Source organism: Dryobates pubescens, chromosome 4, assembly GCF_014839835.1.
Source record: "Dryobates pubescens isolate bDryPub1 chromosome 4, bDryPub1.pri, whole genome shotgun sequence".
In the NCBI taxonomy this organism is placed as follows: domain Eukaryota; kingdom Metazoa; phylum Chordata; class Aves; order Piciformes; family Picidae; genus Dryobates; species Dryobates pubescens.
Genome location: NC_071615.1, coordinates 22,907,522 through 22,927,181, shown reverse-complemented (window position 1 = coordinate 22,927,181; position 19,660 = coordinate 22,907,522). Strand labels below are relative to the sequence as shown.

The window sequence follows — 19,660 nt, the reverse complement described above, 5'->3', positions numbered from 1 at the left end:
CTTGACCTTTGAACCTTTTGTTGTATTTTCTCCTCCACCTCCACCAGAATGGCTTATGTGTGATCAAGCAGCCATGGTGACCCACCAGCTGGGTGGGTTTAAACCATGACAGCTGCTAAGATTTTGGTATAGAAGTTAATGTGGTGAACACCCAGAAGGTAGAAGAGTTGCTGAAGACAGGAAGGAATGTTTGACCAAGAAGAGATGGATGCAAAATGATCAGGAGTACCCTTGGGTGGCAATTAAAAATGCAGTGCTAAACCTCAGAACAAAGGCATTCTGAAATAAGCCTCCCAACAGGATTATCAAGAGGCAAAAAAAAATCAAACTGTTTAATCAAATTTTGGAAGAGATTACATAGCATGGCTCCTGGATATTGTAGGAATCCTGAGTTTTATAAAGTGCTCACTAAATCCTTACAGTGCATCACAATAATTTTTACAGAAGTCTCATGCTAGATATATCATGATGCAATCATAAGTAATGTATAGATCAGCTAGTTTCCCCTGCTGACATAAACTGGTCCTTGCTTACACTTGCATAATATAACGGTAATTTATGGAAGTGTGTTTTGTTCTAGGGATTAGGAAGGTGCCAGAGTCTCCTTCATCAACTTACTGCTGCAGGCATGATTGTCTTCTCTTTCTCACTGTTTCACACCTATGCAATTCAATTTTCTTACAAAAAGTTAAGAATCTGATCCAGTATTTCCCTTTGTAACTAGGACAGGCTTATTTTAGCAGGAAAGACCTTAAATGTTAATAGTATCATTATGAGGCTGTTCTTAAAGTCATCAGTCAAGATAGGGCCTTGTTCTGCCAGCCTTTTCACAATACTTAGTAAAAGCTATTTAATGGTATGTTTTTAACATGGTGTAAGAGTCTACTCCTGGTGTGACTCAACAAAGATAAAATCACTTGCTGCTTGCCCAGACAGTACCAATCCTGGATGCAAATCACCTTGCTATTGCTTCGTGATAACACTGGACTGCAGCTGGCCTATAACAATGACCCAAGGACCCAGCCATCACGCCTTCAAGACAGCTATCAGATACCCCCAGGAAGGGAGGGTGATGAGTCAGTGGACTCTCCACCTGTCTCCTGATGTGTGATAAGTGGGTAGGCAGGGAGATGGAGAGGAAGGAGGCGGAGGCCCCCCCCCACTCCATCCAGACCACTGTCCAAACTCACATGAATACACAGAAAGACTTCCTGGGGAACGATATCTGGATACTTATGATTTCCTGGCTCCTGAATTCCTGAGGGACAATGCTTGGACACATACCTAAGGACTAAAAACTGTATAAAAGACTTGACCACTACTGGCTCAGGAAAAGAAAACCGCAGAGGAAGAAAACCGCAATGGAGGGAAGAAAAACGCAGAGAGAAAAACGCTGAAGGAGGACCATGCCGCTGAGAAGGAAGGAAGCAGACTGAACCCTCTCTCCGTGTCCTCTACTCATGGAGCTGACCCATGCTGCCCAGAGGGATCACATCGCATCTCCAGCCAAAGCCTCAGCACAAACCCAGCACCTCATGCAGCACCTCTCCTCCACAGACTCAAACTGTCTTGGGGAGGGTGAGGGGTGTGGTAATATAACTCCTTTCCTCTTCTCTCTCTCTCTTCTCTCTTTCCCTCTCTATCTTCTCCCTCTCCCCTTCTTATTTCCATTTTCTCTATGTAATAAATAGTCTAGCTGTTGATATTTTGGCCTCGTTTGTGCCGATTAATTTCACAGCACGGGAATATTCAAAAGAACTAGTCTCCTTCCCTCTCCGGACCGAGACATTTAATTGGCGTAGTCGGCAGGATTCCCGTGCAGTGAAAGTATCACAGCAAAACTCCTGTATTTCTGAGAACCCCGAGATGTGTGTGTGTGTCTGAGACGTACTCTAAGTACGAAGTGAGTGCGGAGTCCAGATTCGCGTTTTCACTCTCCCGCGAGGGAAGTGGCCGGAGAAGGACGAAGCGAAATTTTCAGAGAGACTGTGTGGGAGTTCTCAAAAGCTTTCTATGTGTGTGCTTTCTCAAGGAAGATTATCTGGGGTACAAATTTTGAATTTATAGTGTGACCTCCTTGAGAATCCTCTGTACCCTGCTTTAAATGTGTGTGCTTTCCCGGGGAAGATTAACTGGGGTACAAACGTTGATTTTATAGTGTGGCCTCCTCGAGGATTCTCAGTACCCTGTTTTGGGAAACCCAGTTTTGGTGATATTTGTAAAGTGTGTGTTCTTTCGGGGATAGTGTGGCTTTCCCGAGAAGGCCGGTATTGAAGCAAAAGTTGAGTAACTTCTGCTGGTGTGTCTTCTCTCCGAGAAACAGAGATTCTTCCTTAAGAATCACAGGTTTCTTGTCCCGGTGTAACAGAAAATTTGAGGTACAAAAGCCGAGAAGCTTTTGCAAGTGTGGGTTCTCTCAGGGAAATTGTGTTACCTCCTTGAGAAGCCCAGGTTGGTTGGTTGTTTTTTCTTGTGTGTGACCTCTCCTGAAAAATCTATTGTGCATTTTTCCTGGAGAAGATTAGTTTGGAGTAAGCTTTTAAAGGTGTACGTTTTCCAGGGAGGATTTTGTTGGTACAAACAGTGTTTTTGATCTGACTCCCTGTGAAACTTAGTGCCCTGTTAAGAAATGCTTTGTGAAACAAAAGAGATGGCCCGGAGTGAGAGGCTTTTTAACCTTTTAGAAGCTCACGGTGCCCGCCCATCTGTACAGGTACTTGACTGGGCCCGTGAAAATTGGCATAATTTCCAGAGTGTGGCTGATAGAATTGTGGCCCTGCAGAAAGATGCAAGAGCAAAAGCCGGAAAAGGCAAAGGTTTTATTTGTGCGGTTTTAGGCGCCTGTTTAGCTGCTTCAGTGAAGGAGAAAGAGGAATGGCATGAGCGAGACAATACAACTATTTCCTCTTTGCAGGACTTAGTTTCGTCACTACAAAGCCATGTTGCCACTTTGAAAGACGTAGTGGCAGACCTTAAAATTCGATTGGAAAAGGAGAGGAGGCAAAATTCGTATTTGGACTCAAAACAGGGTGTGAATTACCTGGAGTCTGCCCCTGTGTACCCTCGGGCAGAATTGGCAACAGCTAAGGAAGCTGCTGTGCATGTGAGACCTCTCATTAAAACTGAAGTTTTATATGAGGATGGGGAAACTACCCCCACTGTCACAACTAAAGATGCACCTTTCTCCTACACTGTGCTGGCCAAAATTCGTAAAGAATTTGCACGCTCTGCTGTGGAATCTGAGGTGGAATATGTGTGGCGAGTTTCACAAACTGGAGGTGATCAGATTATGTTAACAGAAGCTGAAGCCATGGGCTATTGGGGTGATAATGTTTTTCTAACCACGAAAAACAGGAGTGGACCCTGGAGCCTTACCCAGCGAGCTGCCTATTGGGCAGGGGGGTTTGATCCAAAGGAGAGAGGAGAACCTGTAGTTCTGCAGGGAGGGATGAATCAGATAATGGAGAATGTGCAAAAGGCTGCATGCCTGCAAATGATCTATGAAAGAGAACTAAAACATCATTTTGAATCCCCCCTTTCTCTTCTGGTGGATGCAAACAGAATGACTCCTTTGATCAGGGGTCTCCCTGACTCGCTTAAAATAAGAGGTATCGAGCTCCAAAAAGAAATAGCTAATACCCCACTTTCTTCCAGGACATGGGAAGATTTGGGAAGGGAGTTATTAGATTATGCCAGGCAGTATGATATTCCTGAGGAAAGTAAAAAACCTCAAACTAGAGGCTTGAGACATGTGAAAATGATTCACCCACCAAGCCCCCAGGGCCAGTCGCGCCGTATTCCTAGTAGGCACCTGGCTAGGGGCAGGGAACACTTGAATACCCGGCAATATTGGTGGGGGGTGGGTCAGAAGAAAGGTATCCCAAAAGAAGTGGTTGATGGGGTACCCACGAGGCAATTAGAAATCATTGTGAAATGCTGGCCTGAGCCTAAAAAGAGGGCTGAGGCCACTGCTCCTCTCTTTGTGAAACCATTTGGTGAGGGGAGGGGTATGCCCCCCAGGGCAACTAAGGGCTTCACTTCTCAGTGGTGAGTCGGGGGTGAAGCATGAGTCCGAAGATCACCAAATGAAAATTGTACGTGGCTCGGGACAAAGCTTTTGTTTGTGTTTTTGTTTGTGTTTAACTTGGCTTTGAGAGAACCTGAAACAATCAACGATACTTCCAGGCCCATTCAAAGTAATTAAGCAAACTCTTTCAAGGGACATCACCTGAGAGGGTGACTGTATGGGAACCTGGAAATACCAGTTTTGTATGTTTTAAGGTTGAGTTTCTTATTTAAGTCTAATGCTAAAATTACCTGTTGTTTAAGTTATAATGCTGAATTCTACTTGATGTATTGTCAGAAGGACTTGTCTTGTTACAATATAGAAGACCTCTCAAGTTTTGCATCGCAGAAGACATCTCTTCAAGGACTGTACTTTCCATAGCCCCGCAGACATTCAGATCTGGAAGGAAGCTCTCACTTCAATTCCAAACTGAAGGACTGACGGGGTGGGGGGGGTATGGGTTTGTTCTCTTGGCTTCCAGGAGGAACAAGGATGCTTTCACCTTGTGTAATTACCTGTTTTGTCCTATTTTGCTAGTATTGTTAATCTTTCACCTTGTGTAGTGTCCAATATGCAATTTGTGTCTAATGATGGTGTACAACAGATTTGTGCCATTAGCCAACCAAAACTTATGTCTATTGAAAAAATTGTTTAAAACTTCTTTCCTTTCCTTTCTTTTCTTTCTTTCTTTCTTGCTTTTATCTTTGATTGACGGGGTGGTGTAAGAGTCTACTCCTGGTGTGACTCAACAAAGATAAAATCACTTGCTGCTTGCCCAGACAGTACCAATCCTGGATGCAAATCACCTTGCTATTGCTTCGTGATAACACTGGACTGCAGCTGGCCTATAACAATGACCCAAGGACCCAGCCATCACGCCTTCAAGACAGCTATCAGATACCCCCAGGAAGGGAGGGTGATGAGTCAGTGGACTCTCCACCTGTCTCCTGATGTGTGATAAGTGGGTAGGCAGGGAGATGGAGAGGAAGGAGGCGGAGGCCCCCCCCCCACTCCATCCAGACCACTGTCCAAACTCACATGAATACACAGAAAGACTTCCTGGGGAACGATATCTGGATACTTATGATTTCCTGGCTCCTGAATTCCTGAGGGACAATGCTTGGACACATACCTAAGGACTAAAAACTGTATAAAAGACTTGACCACTACTGGCTCAGGAAAAGAAAACCGCAGAGGAAGAAAACCGCAATGGAGGGAAGAAAAACGCAGAGAGAAAAACGCTGAAGGAGGACCATGCCGCTGAGAAGGAAGGAAGCAGACTGAACCCTCTCTCCGTGTCCTCTACTCATGGAGCTGACCCATGCTGCCCAGAGGGATCACATCGCATCTCCAGCCAAAGCCTCAGCACAAACCCAGCACCTCATGCAGCACCTCTCCTCCACAGACTCAAACTGTCTTGGGGAGGGTGAGGGGTGTGGTAATATAACTCCTTTCCTCTTCTCTCTCTCTCTTCTCTCTTTCCCTCTCTATCTTCTCCCTCTCCCCTTCTTATTTCCATTTTCTCTATGTAATAAATAGTCTAGCTGTTGATATTTTGGCCTCGTTTGTGCCGATTAATTTCACAGCACGGGAATATTCAAAAGAACTAGTCTCCTTCCCTCTCCGGACCGAGACACATGGTGAATGGCAGCTTTATAATCTAAATAAATAGAATTGAAAAAAAGACAAATGAGAAACTGAGGCTGAGAAGAAAGATGTTTCCTTCAGGGTTACACAACAGATCAGTGACAGAAGAAAAAGTATCTGTTACTAAACGCTTTAAGCCTATGTGTGTTTTTTGAAACTAGTGTGAGGAAAGGCAGGTGCAGGTAAAAATGGAGCTCTGGCAAGGATGAATATAGCTGTACATTGCATAGCTGCATTGCATAGCTGAACAAGTAGGCAAGCAGGATTTCCATTTGTAATTTGTTTCAAATAACAGTTGGATCCTTGGGGACAAAATGCCATGTTAATACTCTTATTTTAAAAAAATAACAATACTGTAATGAACTTTGCAGTTTATACCTTGGTTCTTGCAAAGGACATCTTGTGAAAAGCCTAAAACTTGACTTGATCCTTTACGAACAGGAGCTCACATTTACAACTTTGACAGGTTATGTTAGTCTCTATAATTCTTTTGTTAGAGTCATCACCGTTATAGTGCTGCCCTGGCAGTACTTTAGTTGCATAACCCAGCCCTTCCACAACACTCTTCTGGGTTGACAGTGCTGTTCCTTTCTCCAAAGCTGCCCAGTGCCATCTGTAATGGAAATAATGGTTTTTTGCAGCTCAAGGATGGGGTTTAGGAAGCTGAAAGGAAACTCTGGTCCCTTTCTACTTGAGAACTGTCCTGTGCAACTCTCTCTATCCTTAATTGCAATGTGGAAATGAGAACCATATCTCCCTCGTGGGAAAGGGACCCACAACTATGTACAGCAAGCATCCACAATATATCACTGCTGGCTTTGTCACCAACTAGTATGCAACCTCTGCACTCTTAAGAGCAAAGAATATATTCCAAACATTTTGCTGCCTGAGGCAGATGAAAATTGTTGTCTTTCCTTTCTACCTTCACAGAATTTGCACATTTGGCAGTTGCACTATCACAGTATCACAGTACATTAGAGCTTGGAAGGGACCTCAAGAGATCATTGAGTCCAACCCCCCTGCCAAAGCAGGATCACTTAGGGTAGTCCACACAGGAATGCATGCAGGTGGGTTTCGCACGTATCCAGTGAAGGAGACTCCATAACCTCTCCGGGCAGCCTGATCCAGGGCTCTGTTACCCTCATTGTAAAGAAGTTTCTCCTCTTGTTGAGGTGAAATCTTCACACTATATGACCATTTATGTTGCAAATGGGCTTGTGTGCTGTTTACTACATGCATATCATCCGATTTGCTTAAGCCAGTGTACCGGAGCTCTCACTGCAGAGGTTGGATAACATTGGCATCAAGTACAAGGCAATGGACATTATAAGGTAAAAAATAAAAGTCGAGTTCATTGTAGAGGATAAATTTGAGAGGGCTGCAATGTATACACATCACATGCCTCTCCAGCACACATATGCATGCCTAACTGTAATGCAATACACATGGCAAAATATTTGATGGTGAACTGAGAAATCGTCTTACAAATTTGTATCACATGCTTACCTAGTACACCACTCTACTGAGCCCATTACTTTCTGCACATTCATTAATCTAACTTTTGGCCTATAATTCATACCATGTGCTTATGCAGTCCGTGGCTCACTTACTCCTGATCCTATCACATTATGTCTGCTTATTAATCTACCACCTGGACAATAACTAACTTCACCAGTGATTAACAAATGAGGAATTTTGGCTCAAAATGGCGAACGTGACATACAAACCTTACAGTTAAGTTCAGCTGTGTGACTTGGAGTAAACTTAAAATGGTGTAAATGCAAATCCATGTGCGACCAAAGGTGTTACATATATTATATGAAATAAATAAAGTATTAGTTATTTTCAGTCTCACTTGAGGTACCTGAAGTTGGCAAAGTTAAAAGAGACTGCAGGCTCTGTACAAAATGAGAGATTGATTTATTTTTTTTTTAAATGCACTACATTCTTTCACAGAAGGTACTCTAAAGTCTATTGATTAATAACTATATGTTTTTTTAAATAGCCCCCTTTGATAACACTTACTCCTTTTAAACCGCTGCTGTGTTAAGATTTTTCCTGACAACGAAGGTTGATTGTTATGGTTGCATCTTTTCTGTTAAAAAGAAATCAATATTCCATAACCTGAACCAGCATTTCCTGGCTTCAAACCTCTGAGGTACCTTTCAAATCTACTCTCAGCTGCCTTCTTTTCCAGATAGCTTTTCCACATTTATAGATTTGTATGAAATACTTTTTTTCCCCACTAATGTAAATGTCTTTAAAAAAATCTTAGACTGATGATTTACCCATTTAGTATTCAGACTAACTACAGAATTTTTGAAAGAGAAAATTTCAGTAGAATTCTTAAGCTTTTTAAAGATCAAACAGCAAAGCTGAAGTTCCTCAAATACAAGGGCTCGCCTACTGGAAATCCTTGTGGTTCTCCTGTCCTTATTTTCTAAGTGGGGCCCTATGTGGTGTGCCTTGCTGCCATCACAAAAATTGCCTGGTTTCATTAGGGGGCTTTAGAAGAGTGTCAAAAGGGGTTGGAAATCTGACTTGGATGTATTCTTCTTAATAACATTCATATTAATCCATATTAATTTCTACAAATGGCCACAGTAACACTTTGATAGGATTCTAGATGAGCTGTACAATTAAACCTACAAACCTCTACTCTTGAATATGAGATATAACTTGGGTGGATTTTTTTGCACCTATTTACTTTAAGAGGCATGAGTTAGTCAAGCTTGGGTACTGCCTTTCTGTCCTATATACTCTCCTCAACACAACAGCACCTGGCACTAAAGTGGGTTGGTAAGCACAAGCTCACCTGAGTCTGAAATTACCAACTTAGTAGCACTGAGACAGTATCTATATATAGTAGGTGCTGGGTGAGAGGCAGGCATAAATGACCTCATGCAAGCTGTGTGTCCCAAAGGAACATTGCCAATTACCGCCTTGATTATCAGAGTTATAGAATTGGCAGTCCTTGATTTTCTGCCTCGGGAAACACTGGAATTAAAATTGTTCAGCAGAACCTTGGCATTAGTATTCGGTTAGTTATTTCAACCACTAAACTCTTTAGCCTTAAAAGTTCAAGTAAGTTCATGTTCAAAGGATCTCTTAAAAATACGCAGCTAAAAGTTAAAGGACTAGCTGGAGATTCCAATCTCTGGGGATTATTTCCTGTTTACTTTTCATACCAGCTAACTAAACTCACATTTCATCTTGGAGGCAGAGGACATACTTTGTTCCCTTACATTCAAACAGGCAAGTGCAAGACGGATTCCTGGCTCTATTTGCTAAAATAGAGCACAAATAGGAGGTAGGAGCACGAATAGGAGGTGAAGAAAGTCATCTTGGGAGAGGGTCACTGAACGAAGCACAAGAAACTTCTTTGTTCACGGGTGTAGAATCAAAACACTGAAACTGCTGTGGTATTTTGGGCATTATCCAAAAAAACAGAGTCACTAGTGAGAAAATGAAAAATGATATATTTCAGTTGGACAGTTTGTACTTTTTACGGTACATTCATGCACAACATTCAAAAGGCAACAATCTGGAGTCCTTACTCAGCCCTGCTTCTCACCAAAGTAGGGGTTTTACCCTGCTTATGAAATAATTTTTTTCTGTTGTTGCTTTTAAAGGCAGATAAACTACATTCAGCCATAGGCCAGAGAAAGGAAGGAAAAAAAACCAATAAGGGCATTTGCTGAGACACTGACCTTTCTAAAGGGGCTGTAAGGGCTTGAGAAACGTCCAGAAGAGAAGTTCTCCCCAATGCACTTTATTATTATCAATGTTAGTTTTTTCCTTATGCTGCCAGTGGCATATTCCTCATGTTTGCAGAAACTATTCCACACCGCAAATTTCTGTTTGAGCATACCAAGTGATTAGTTATGGTCAGAGAGTTTTACTTGCCAATAAAAGAGGGTAAGTGTAAAACCAGTATTAGGGTAGAGCATTTCTGTTGGTTCCCAAACAAAAAATTCTCACACAGAGGAAGAGTACATGTATTATTTGTAATAAATACTTCAATCAAAAACATTTTACACAAGTGTCTGAATTTAAAAAAATACGATTATCTACATGTGAATTGATTTTAAACCTGTCTTTCAAAGTTTTCCCTGAACCATCAGGACAGCCCTTAGCGACTACAGGTAAAAAAACCCAACTAACATGGTAAATGTTGTAAATCCCCAGAATAACTCTTATCCTATTTATGTGTTGATTCTATCATTGCTATCCATCTATACCTATCCTGAGGCAGTGAAAATATAGAAAACTTGTTTCAAGTAGTGATGAGTGAGCACTATGAAAGCTATAGTTAACTAAACTAAGCTCAAACTGCCATTAGTGCATTAAATGTTATGTCAATATAAATCCGAATCCACGTTGACTTAACCCATCTGGAGAATGTCTGGGAGATTGTCTTCTATTACAGCTAGTGAGAGGGACCAGGGCACTTGACAAAGCAAGAAAACTGGAAACATGAGGCATTGTTATCCAGACACAGTGCTGTCAGGATAGACAAAAAGCAGTAAAGGCTCTATTTACAAAAAGTACGTTTTTCAAAAGCACCTGAATCACATGAACCTCAAGGTAAATTTTTCATCATGTTCACATGATTCAGGAATCCTGGTTTCCAAAACCCTGAAGGTTGTGCAAGTACAAAGACGTGAGAGGCTTTTTTTTCGTGTGACCCTACTATGCCAGCAAAAGAGTATTTTTAATACCATTTATTCTGAAATAGTAATGCTACCTCAACCTATTTGATATTACTTTTCTATGGCTTTTAGTATAAGGCTATCAGAAATCACTGGTAACAAAAAAATAAGCATTCTCTTAAAACTGTATTTGCAGTTCCTCATTGGCATAAAACTATGGTATTGATGCTAAAATTTACAGGGAAAATCATGAGTAAATTGTGATATAACTGCAGAATCCTTGACTGCCCATGTGACTTTCCTTCCATATGCAGGGAGGTCATTCTGCCCCTGTACTCAGCACTGGTAAGGCCACACCTTAAGTCCTGTGTCCAGTTCTGGGCCACTCACTTTAGGAAAGATGTTGACTTGCTAGAATGTGTTCAGAGAAGGGCAACAAAGCTGGGGAGGGGTTTGGAGCGCAAGCCCTATGAGGAGAGGCTGAGGGACAGGGGTTGCTTAGCCTGGAGAAGAGGAGGCTCAGGGGAGACCTTCTTGCTGTCTACAACTACCTGAAGGGAGGTTGTAGCCAGGTGGGTGTTGGTCTCCTCTCTCTGGCAACCAGCACCAGAACAAGATGACACAGTCTCAAGCTGCACCAGGGGAGGTTCAGGCTGGATGTTAGGAAGAAGTTCTTCCCAGAAAGAGCGATTGGCCTCTGGAATGTGCTGCCCAAGGAGGTGGTGGAGTCACTATCACTGGAGGTGTTTAGGAAGAGACTTGACAGGGTGCTTGGTGCCATGGTTTAGTTGAGTAGATAGTGTTGGATGATAGGTTGGACTTGATGATCTCAAAGGTCTCTTCCAATCTGGTTAATTCTATTCTATTCTAATACAGAATCTAATTTTGATTATTATCTGTTTTTAAGGCGATCACAAAATGAATAAGACAAACAAGGCTGGGAAACGGAAAGCAATATGTACAAATATTTTCCAGTTAACACATATGCTAGTGTTTGTTAGGGTCAGAGGTTTATCTGGTTCTAGTTTAAAAGCTACAGAAGGAATTAGAGATACAATATTTTAGTGTCTTGGTGTTTTTTGTTTTTTTTTTCAATCGACCAAGTAAATGGATACAGAATGCACACATCAGGAAAATGTGGCTAAAATCAATATATAAAGGGAAATAAATAAGCAACACGTCTGACAGGCCAACAATCTGCAGAGGCTGAAGAAGGAGCACAGTATTTAAATGGGTGGGCAGGCAGGCATCAAAGGAGCTGATGAGCAAGCAGACAAGAGGCAGGCAGACATAGGGTGGTGGTACTGTGTGGCATGTGTCATGAGGGACACTATGCAGAGTTGAACTATACATAAATACACACCAATATCAAGTAGACTTTTTGTCAGAAATGAAAAGCTAATCATCCAGTGACCATGGTTTAGTGGACACTTAAAATCAAACCCAAGAGCTATACACATTTCTGAGCAATTCAGACTGCTTTTTATATGAGTTCATCTGTACTCACAAAGAATAATAGAGGCTTAGTAAAATATTCTCCTTCCTGGGGCAAAGAGAATATGATATTTATCTGCACTGCTTTCCAGTGGGATATCACGTGCCACAATCAATCATCTCATACACTACTATGAAGTAATATGGTGGCAATTTAGAACAAACAAAATGCCAACCAGATTATAAAGTTCCCAAGTTCCCAGCTTCCTCAGTTCACAGGGTTAACAAAATTCATGTCTTAAGTTCTGCCAACTTTATTATTTGTTTGTTTGTTTGTTTTAAAGCTATGAGGGTGTCTAGAAGAGAGCCTATAGCAAGGTGTGATATTATAGCAAACCCACATAGGTTCTTCATTTGATTTCAAACCAGGCCATTAATTCTGATGCCTGTTGAGACTTTTGTGCCACAATTCTGACAGCTTTTCAGACATTTCTAATAAAGAATTTATCCATGATTGAAACCTGGGGGATGGTAGTTCTACCTTCTTGCTTTTATTCTTTTTCAGTACTAAATACTTCATATCCATTTAGTTAAGAATATAATCTTGGGAAACACGTGGGGAAAATCTTTCTGTGAAGAGACTGGGTTTGTTATGGACAACACATGGAGGTAACCCACAATAGCAATGACATTGAAACTGAAACTTTGCATCACTTAGCTACTGTCCCTCTGCTTTTCCATTGACAACCACACATCCTTGACACAACTCTGGCTGACAAAACAAATGCAAATTTAACTTGGCATATTGAGGGTGCTGTACTGTAAAAGTTACTTTTCTCTTCACTGCACTTTACCAAGGGGTAAACACATCCAATTAGCACATTCAAATATCTCTTCTAACTGCAGAAAAATGTTTTGCTGAACACTGTCAAATAAAACTCAAATACACATACATAAACCTCCTGGGACTGGTAAAATGCTTAGGGGGGGAGGGTGTTCAGTTAGAAATGGAGTCTGTCTTCAAGGATCAGAGATCCTTTGGCTTCTACATAGTTTATCATATACACACACTTAAACTGGTCTGAAACTAAATCCAAGTATTAGACTGAGGAATGATTTTAAATGCGAGTTTCTTTAATACAGCTCATCTCTCCTACAAGGAATACAGCAGTAGCATTAATCCATTGAGACAGAAACTGTCACTAGGGTCTGGAGAGATGTGCAGCACCACAGCAGTGGGAATTGGGCTTCCAGGACACAGTTAGTTCTGGACTATGGTCATTGCCTGGTGAGAGTAAACTGAAGAACTTATCTCCAGGGAGTTGAGGGATGTGGCAGGGGGTTTCAAATCAGGATGAGAGTCCTGTGCTACTAAATGTAGTGTAATTATATCCACATTGTTGCACAACTAACTCCCACCAAAGGTTACTCTCTTATGAAGTCAAAATATTAGAACACCAATACGAATAACAAGCAGCCTTGAACTACACACCATTTTAATTTCCCCCTTCTCATATAAATCAATGTATTGATGTTTATGTGGAGTACACATTAAAATTTTGATTAATAACACTGTTAAGTGGATCCATACCTGAGACACTGTTCAAAGGCAGGAAACAAAACTAAAATGATATGTACAGAGTGGGATCTAGTATTTTATTTCCTTCTGGTATACTCATAATATTTAGGCAAAGCACATCAAGAATATTCTGTGGGATAAACAAAAAAATCACCTGCACTGCTTCTAATGAATGTGGGTAGAAGTGTAATGCAGCTTTAAGTGGTAGTTACAAATTAATGCAAGATGATAAATTACTCAGGGGAGAAAAAAAAACATAGGTGTTGACTGGTCAAAACATAAAGCAGATTCAGACTTGGCAGAGACTCTGTAAAGCTGTGGTTTACCATTTTCCAATACTTGAAACGTGTTACTGAGGATCCTTAAATGTATATACAACTACAAAGGACTCTTTTGATGGGTAAGCATATAAGCGAGGGGTAACGTTTTGATCCTGGAAATTCAAAGTATGCAGGAATGTAGTTATCTTGCAGTCCCTGAAGCAAAGCTTCTGAAGCAACACTCTAGACCTTGTTATTCTCATACAATCGGTGCAATTAGAAAACTCCCCTTTTCACTAAACAAAATGGTGCTCCACAAGGAAGTGGAATCTTTATGAGGGAGGACTCTTGTCAAAGGTAGCAGCTGGCTGCTCTTACATGACCTAGGACTTCAATGTGGCTGACAAGCAGAGTGAGGCTACAACACAGGCACTTTTTAGCTGGATATAAATGATAATACACTTACTGTTGGTTGCATAACATATGGTGGATGAGGCATCCATGAAGTACTCTGGACCTGCGTATCAAATACTTTTAATTAGCACAGAAAAATTTAGAACAGAATGAGAAGATTTACTTGAGAAAACTTTTTCTATTAGAACTTCAGAGATAATTTTGGTTAAAGACTTATGTCACTCAACACAAAATTAATTCACCCTTCATAAAGTTATGGAAAAAGGGAAAAAAACTTTCAAAGTTCATTTGATAACGTTTTCTACCAAAGTCAGAAATCTGAGTGATTGCACCACTTCTATGACCTACACAGTTTTATCTCATAAAACAGTCTTCAATATTCTATGTTGCTCTTTTTTTTTTTCATTTGTTCTGGTTGCTTTCATCCATCAATGTAATTATGAGCATGTCATTCAACCCACAGTGCAGGAGACATAAAATGCTCAAAGTTTATTTTCAAAAGTATCTGTACAAACTTATACCTTTCAAAGATTTTCAGAGATTTCAGAAAGAGATTTATTCCACTTTCCAGTAAGAACTGCAGCTCTAATTCAGATTTTTAAAAGCTTATTCTAATTGAAAACTTCCATGGCAAAGCTGGCTTTAGATGTTCCTGCCCCCCAGGATCAGCTCTTACCTTGGACATTCTGGGGTCCATTCCTACTACAAATTTATATGCCTTACTAAAGTTTTTGCTGTTCTGATATGTTACAGATACCACGGATGTACCATTTCAATTTGTGCCAGGGGAGGTTTAGGCTGGATGTTAGGAAGAAATTCTTCATAGAGAGAGTGATTGCCCATTGGAATGTGCTGCCTGGGGAGGTGGTGGAGTCACCATCACTGGAGGTGTTTAGGAAGAGATTGGATGGGGTGCTTGGTGCCATGGTTTAGTTGATTAGATGGTGTTGGATGATGGGTTGGACATGATGATCTTGAAGGTCTCTTCCAACCTGGTTTATTCTATTCTATTCTATTCTATTCTATTCTATTCTATTCTATTCTATTCTATTCTATTCTATTCTATTCTATTCTATTCTATTCTCACCAACAGAGATGGGATTGCTTGCATATTTGTGGCACCATCTCTGAGCCACAGCTCTGTCTTGTGCTAAACATGAATGGCCTGCATGCTATGATAACTCAGATTCAAGCCCAAGAATTGCATATCCTAGCTTTCTTTTGCATCAGTTTGGACAGAAGTACACAAAAACTACAGCTGTGCTGCAGACCTCTTTGGGCACCTCACCAGTTATCTCCAAGTTCACAGTGATGGGCTTGCAGCATCTCAGACTGAGCATGAGCAGGGATAACTAGAAGAAAGCTCCAAGGTGCCAGTTGTTCAAAAGTACTGTAATTTTGCTCATGAAGCCAGTGGTGAAAATTAGTTGTATGACTGTGTGCTTCAACACTTGCTGAAGTTTATCAAAGTACAATGTGTGTTTTTTTTAAGCCAGTTCAGTGAAACAGGAATCAAACCCTGTGCACACAAATGCAGACACACCTATGCTGCAACATTTTCTCATGTGAATCTGCACTATTTAAAATGTTAGAGTTCTCAAAACATTTTGCTGTTCATCACTCCCACTCATGGAACCTTGCAGCACCTCCTCTGTGCCAGACCAAAGGACTGTAGGCTTACACTATCTACAGAGAATTATATGGGGTTAAATAAAATAAAACAGCTTTTCATGCAAATACATCAAACCATGAAGTGATGGTGTGGTTCAAGTCAGGACGGGAGAAGGGAGCAACTGTGAATTGTGGAGCAGTGACAGGAATAAGTGGCTTGGCGGCCTGAATTCAGTGGCCTAAGTAAGGGGTAAGATACACAACTCTTAAGCCAGCTTTGCTACTGAGAAAAGTGCATGTGAGCTGCACTTGCATGCCTCTGGCACTGGCATTTCTTTGGTGCTGCCTTTTACAGAAATTTACTGAAGTGATCACACCAAAACAACTTTTATCTGGCAAGTGCTACATAACCATCTAAAATTAGATAAGGCAAAAGTAAAAAAAGCTTAGAATTATTTATCTTGGAACATCTAGCTTAAAATACAAGTGTCAATGCAATGTCCTGGAATTACCTGTGAGCAGTAGCATTGCATCTAAAAAAAACCCTCACCTAATAAACCAACCATAATGATAAGAAGAACCCACTGTGCAACTTCGCAAGTTTGGGTAGCTTATCTCAGGTAGTACTCAGGATTGGAAGAGCAGTGATGCTACAGCACAGAAAGAACTGAAATGGAAAAGCGTACAGCCAGTAACCAGCTTCAGAATGAAGTGATATGCTCCCAGAGAATGGCTAATAATACAACTATACAAGCTGGGTTTGACTTCCCTCTCAGAAAGCAAGGACATAACAATTGCTATGGAAAGGAACAGGTGGGCAGCTGTAATTAACAAGTGGCTCAGAGGTTGGTGCTACCAAAAGAATTTTAGGGTTTTTTTTGATCTTGGGGAACTTTCTATGGCAGCAGGTCAGCTACCAACAGATGGAGTACGTCTGTCCCAGATGGGGAGAAAGATCTTAGTGTATGAGAATGGCCTATCCCCCAAAGGGAAAAGGGTTCTAGGAAGGGAGTTGGCAGGTCTCATTGACAGGGCTTTAAATTAGATTCAAAGGTGGAAGGGGTTGAAACCAGTCCCCCCCAGACAGGAGTCTGGAGGTGGTAAGCTGAAGTCAGGGGTGAAATCGGCAGCCCAGCTGAAGTGCATGTACACTAATGCACAAAGCATGGGTAACAAACAAGAGGAGCTGGAAGCCTTGTTGCAGCAGGAAAGTTATGATATAGTTGCCATCATGGAAACATGGTGGGATGAGTCACATGACTGGAGCACTGTAATTGATGGCTACAGGCTTGTCAGGGGAGACAGGCAAGGAAGAAGGGGTGGAGGGGTGGCCCTGTACATCAGGAAGGCACTAGATGCCAGGAAACCAGAGATCAAGGATGATCAGGTTGAGGGCCTGTGGGTGAGAATTAGAGGGAGACCAACAAGGCAGACATCCTGGTTGGAGTCTGTTATAGACCACCCAACCAGGATGAAGCAAGTTGATGAATTATTCCATAGGCAGCTAGAGGCTGTCTCAAGATCACCAGACCTTGCTCTTATGGGCAATTTTAACCTGCCTGATACCTGCTGGGAACTTAACACAGTAGAGAGGAGGCAGTCTAGAAGGTTCTTAGAGTGCGTGGAGGACAGATTCTTATCATAGCTGCTGTGTGAGCCTACCAGGGGTAAGGCTTTGCTTGACCTTCTTTTTACCAATAGAGAAGGGCTGGTGGGAGATGTGGTCGTTGGAGGCTGTCTGGGGTCCAGTGACCATGAAAATTGATTTTTTTCAATCTCCCAGTGGTGATCTGTGTGAGGCATGCTAAAAGAGAAATTCTGAACAACATAATGTGTGGGAGACTAAAGAAGGCTAGGACAGTTATTCTCAAGTAACTTGCTTTGTCAGAGGTATAATAGACAAGAATGAGAACTTTTGAAGGATGCTGTTATTGGAGCAAATATAGCTAAGATCTAAAGGTCAAAATATGATGCAGTCAAATTATTACAAAATGCACTTAAAAGAATCTTTTGGTTAGTGAAGGGGAGCCAAAATGACAAAACACTCCAACAAAAATGATAAGCCTCTGCTGTTGTCAACTGGAAATGAAGCCAAATGCTGTTTGCTGGAGAAGCTGGCTGAAATAAATAATAAAAAGAATCACAGTAGCTTTCATTGCTAGCATAAAGAAGGCAGGAAACACTTATACCCTATGCTACATCATACCTGAATGCTACTAGAAAGTCTTTTGTTGAAAGTGTGACTCAAGAGTGGAGGGGCTTACACGGTTTTCTGTGGTATACACTCTGCCTTCATCCATATCCCAAACATAATTAACTGGTAAAGACAGCAGCCGCGCGGAGCTGACGTACCTGATATGTGGAGACAGGGGAAGCAGCAATGAATGGCGTGATTGATGTCTGTGGAATCATGCGGTTTGTTGGAATACTGTACGGTGAGGAATAAAATCTGCAAACAAAGAACAAAAGCAAGATATATTTTATTTTTTTTTTTGCACCTTTTGACTGCTAGGCTCTGAGTAGTCAGTTCACTGCCTTCAGAGCAAAGGCAAAGTCTCTGCAGGTAATTACATCTGTCTATTCCCAAAAACCACAATAAAGAAGATGTGATGGCTCCACTGAACAGAACTTGAAAATGGAAAGGAGGAGGAATATTTTCCCCAAACCTATTTTTTTTTCACTTGAACTAGCACAAATATAGAACTTCATGATACAAGATATAATTATCTGAAATGCAGCGACAGCTGATTTTATGGAGTGCTAGCTAGTGGAAGGAACGTGACATCGAAGACAATATTACTGATTTGATTTTCACATGCAGTGCTGTTTTCTTTTCAGATCTTAATGCTGCAGTGCTGAGAATAACACATTCTAGATACATGCCTGAATTATTTTATTAAGGGATGGCTACAAAATCTCATGCTAAAATGTTCATATTAATCTAGGCAGAGAGCAAAAAAACCACCTCCTGGGGTAATGTGTCAGGAATTATGAGTATAAATGCCCCAAGCAGCACCTAAGAGCCCAAATTTTGTTGGTTTTCGTTCCATTGTTGCATGCTATGAATAAAAGTTGCACTGTATCTTGGCTGATAGTAATAAATGTCATACTCCTTCCCCTTCCCTGTCAGTTAATGATTATTGATGAAATTATCACTTGGAAAATACTACTGCTGGTGGATTGCATAAGTACTTAAGATACATGCTTGTAAAGGTTTCTGCATTTGTTCTTTTTTTTTCAGTTTTAGCTATAAACTACACAAATAAAATTGCTTCAAAAAGTAATGTTTATGGTCTTACAGCTGTCAAAATGATAATCTTTTAGACTCAGAGAGAGAAACACTCTTGTGCAACGTCCTCTTGTCCAGTTTAAACCTCACACAGATCCTTCTCGTATGGGGTGCACCAGTCTTAAAAGTAACAGATTTTTTTACATACAGTCTCTCTGTAACAGTGAAGTGAATTACACTCCCTGTCTTTTTATGTTTGGTTTTTTTTTTTGTTTTTCTCCCCATGCTGAGGCAATCAACAGCAGCTTTCCACAAGTGTCATGAAACAAAAAAATAATTGCTTGTATTTAAACAAGTGTTTTATTTCCTGATCACCCTGGCATCCTGGATTTAGTACTAATCAGCCTAGTTCAGACTGGCTGCATTCATTCTGGATGCAGGCTCAAATCACCACTGACTTCATCCAACCAATGGGATGGAAACATTCAAAGTTAAGAGAGGAGACAGAGAAGCAATCATTTGTTCTTTCTATTCCAAATAAGATTTCTAAATGCCAAAAGCAGCAGGTGGCGTCTGAGTGATTTTTTTGTTTAATAGAAATATATTGCTATTTTAGGAACGTTTATCTGCCCTTACAATGCTCACACAGAGACTATTTTAAAACTGTGCCTTTGCCCATTTTTATATATATTCTATTATGAGAACTTAGAGGCATTTTTATCCCACTGCTTGTATCAAATGTTGTTTATGCAACATTGCAGAAGAAAA

The 19,660-nt window shown here is 41.0% G+C and overlaps 1 protein-coding gene across 3 annotated transcripts in view; it reads right to left on the bottom strand.

Annotated features, from left to right (window-relative positions):
* RBMS3 (RNA binding motif single stranded interacting protein 3) overlaps positions 1 to 19,660 on the bottom strand; it is a 631,327-nt gene that overhangs the window by 50,757 nt on the left and 560,910 nt on the right. For all 3 annotated transcript variants that reach the window (XM_054160933.1, XM_009898327.2, XM_054160934.1), the window contains 2 exons: positions 18,016 to 18,112; positions 14,105 to 14,155 (listed from right to left, as the gene is read on the bottom strand). In XM_054160933.1, the coding sequence (XP_054016908.1) occupies positions 14,105 to 14,155; positions 18,016 to 18,112 (148 nt within the window). The remainder of the gene's footprint in view (positions 1 to 14,104; positions 14,156 to 18,015; positions 18,113 to 19,660) is intronic.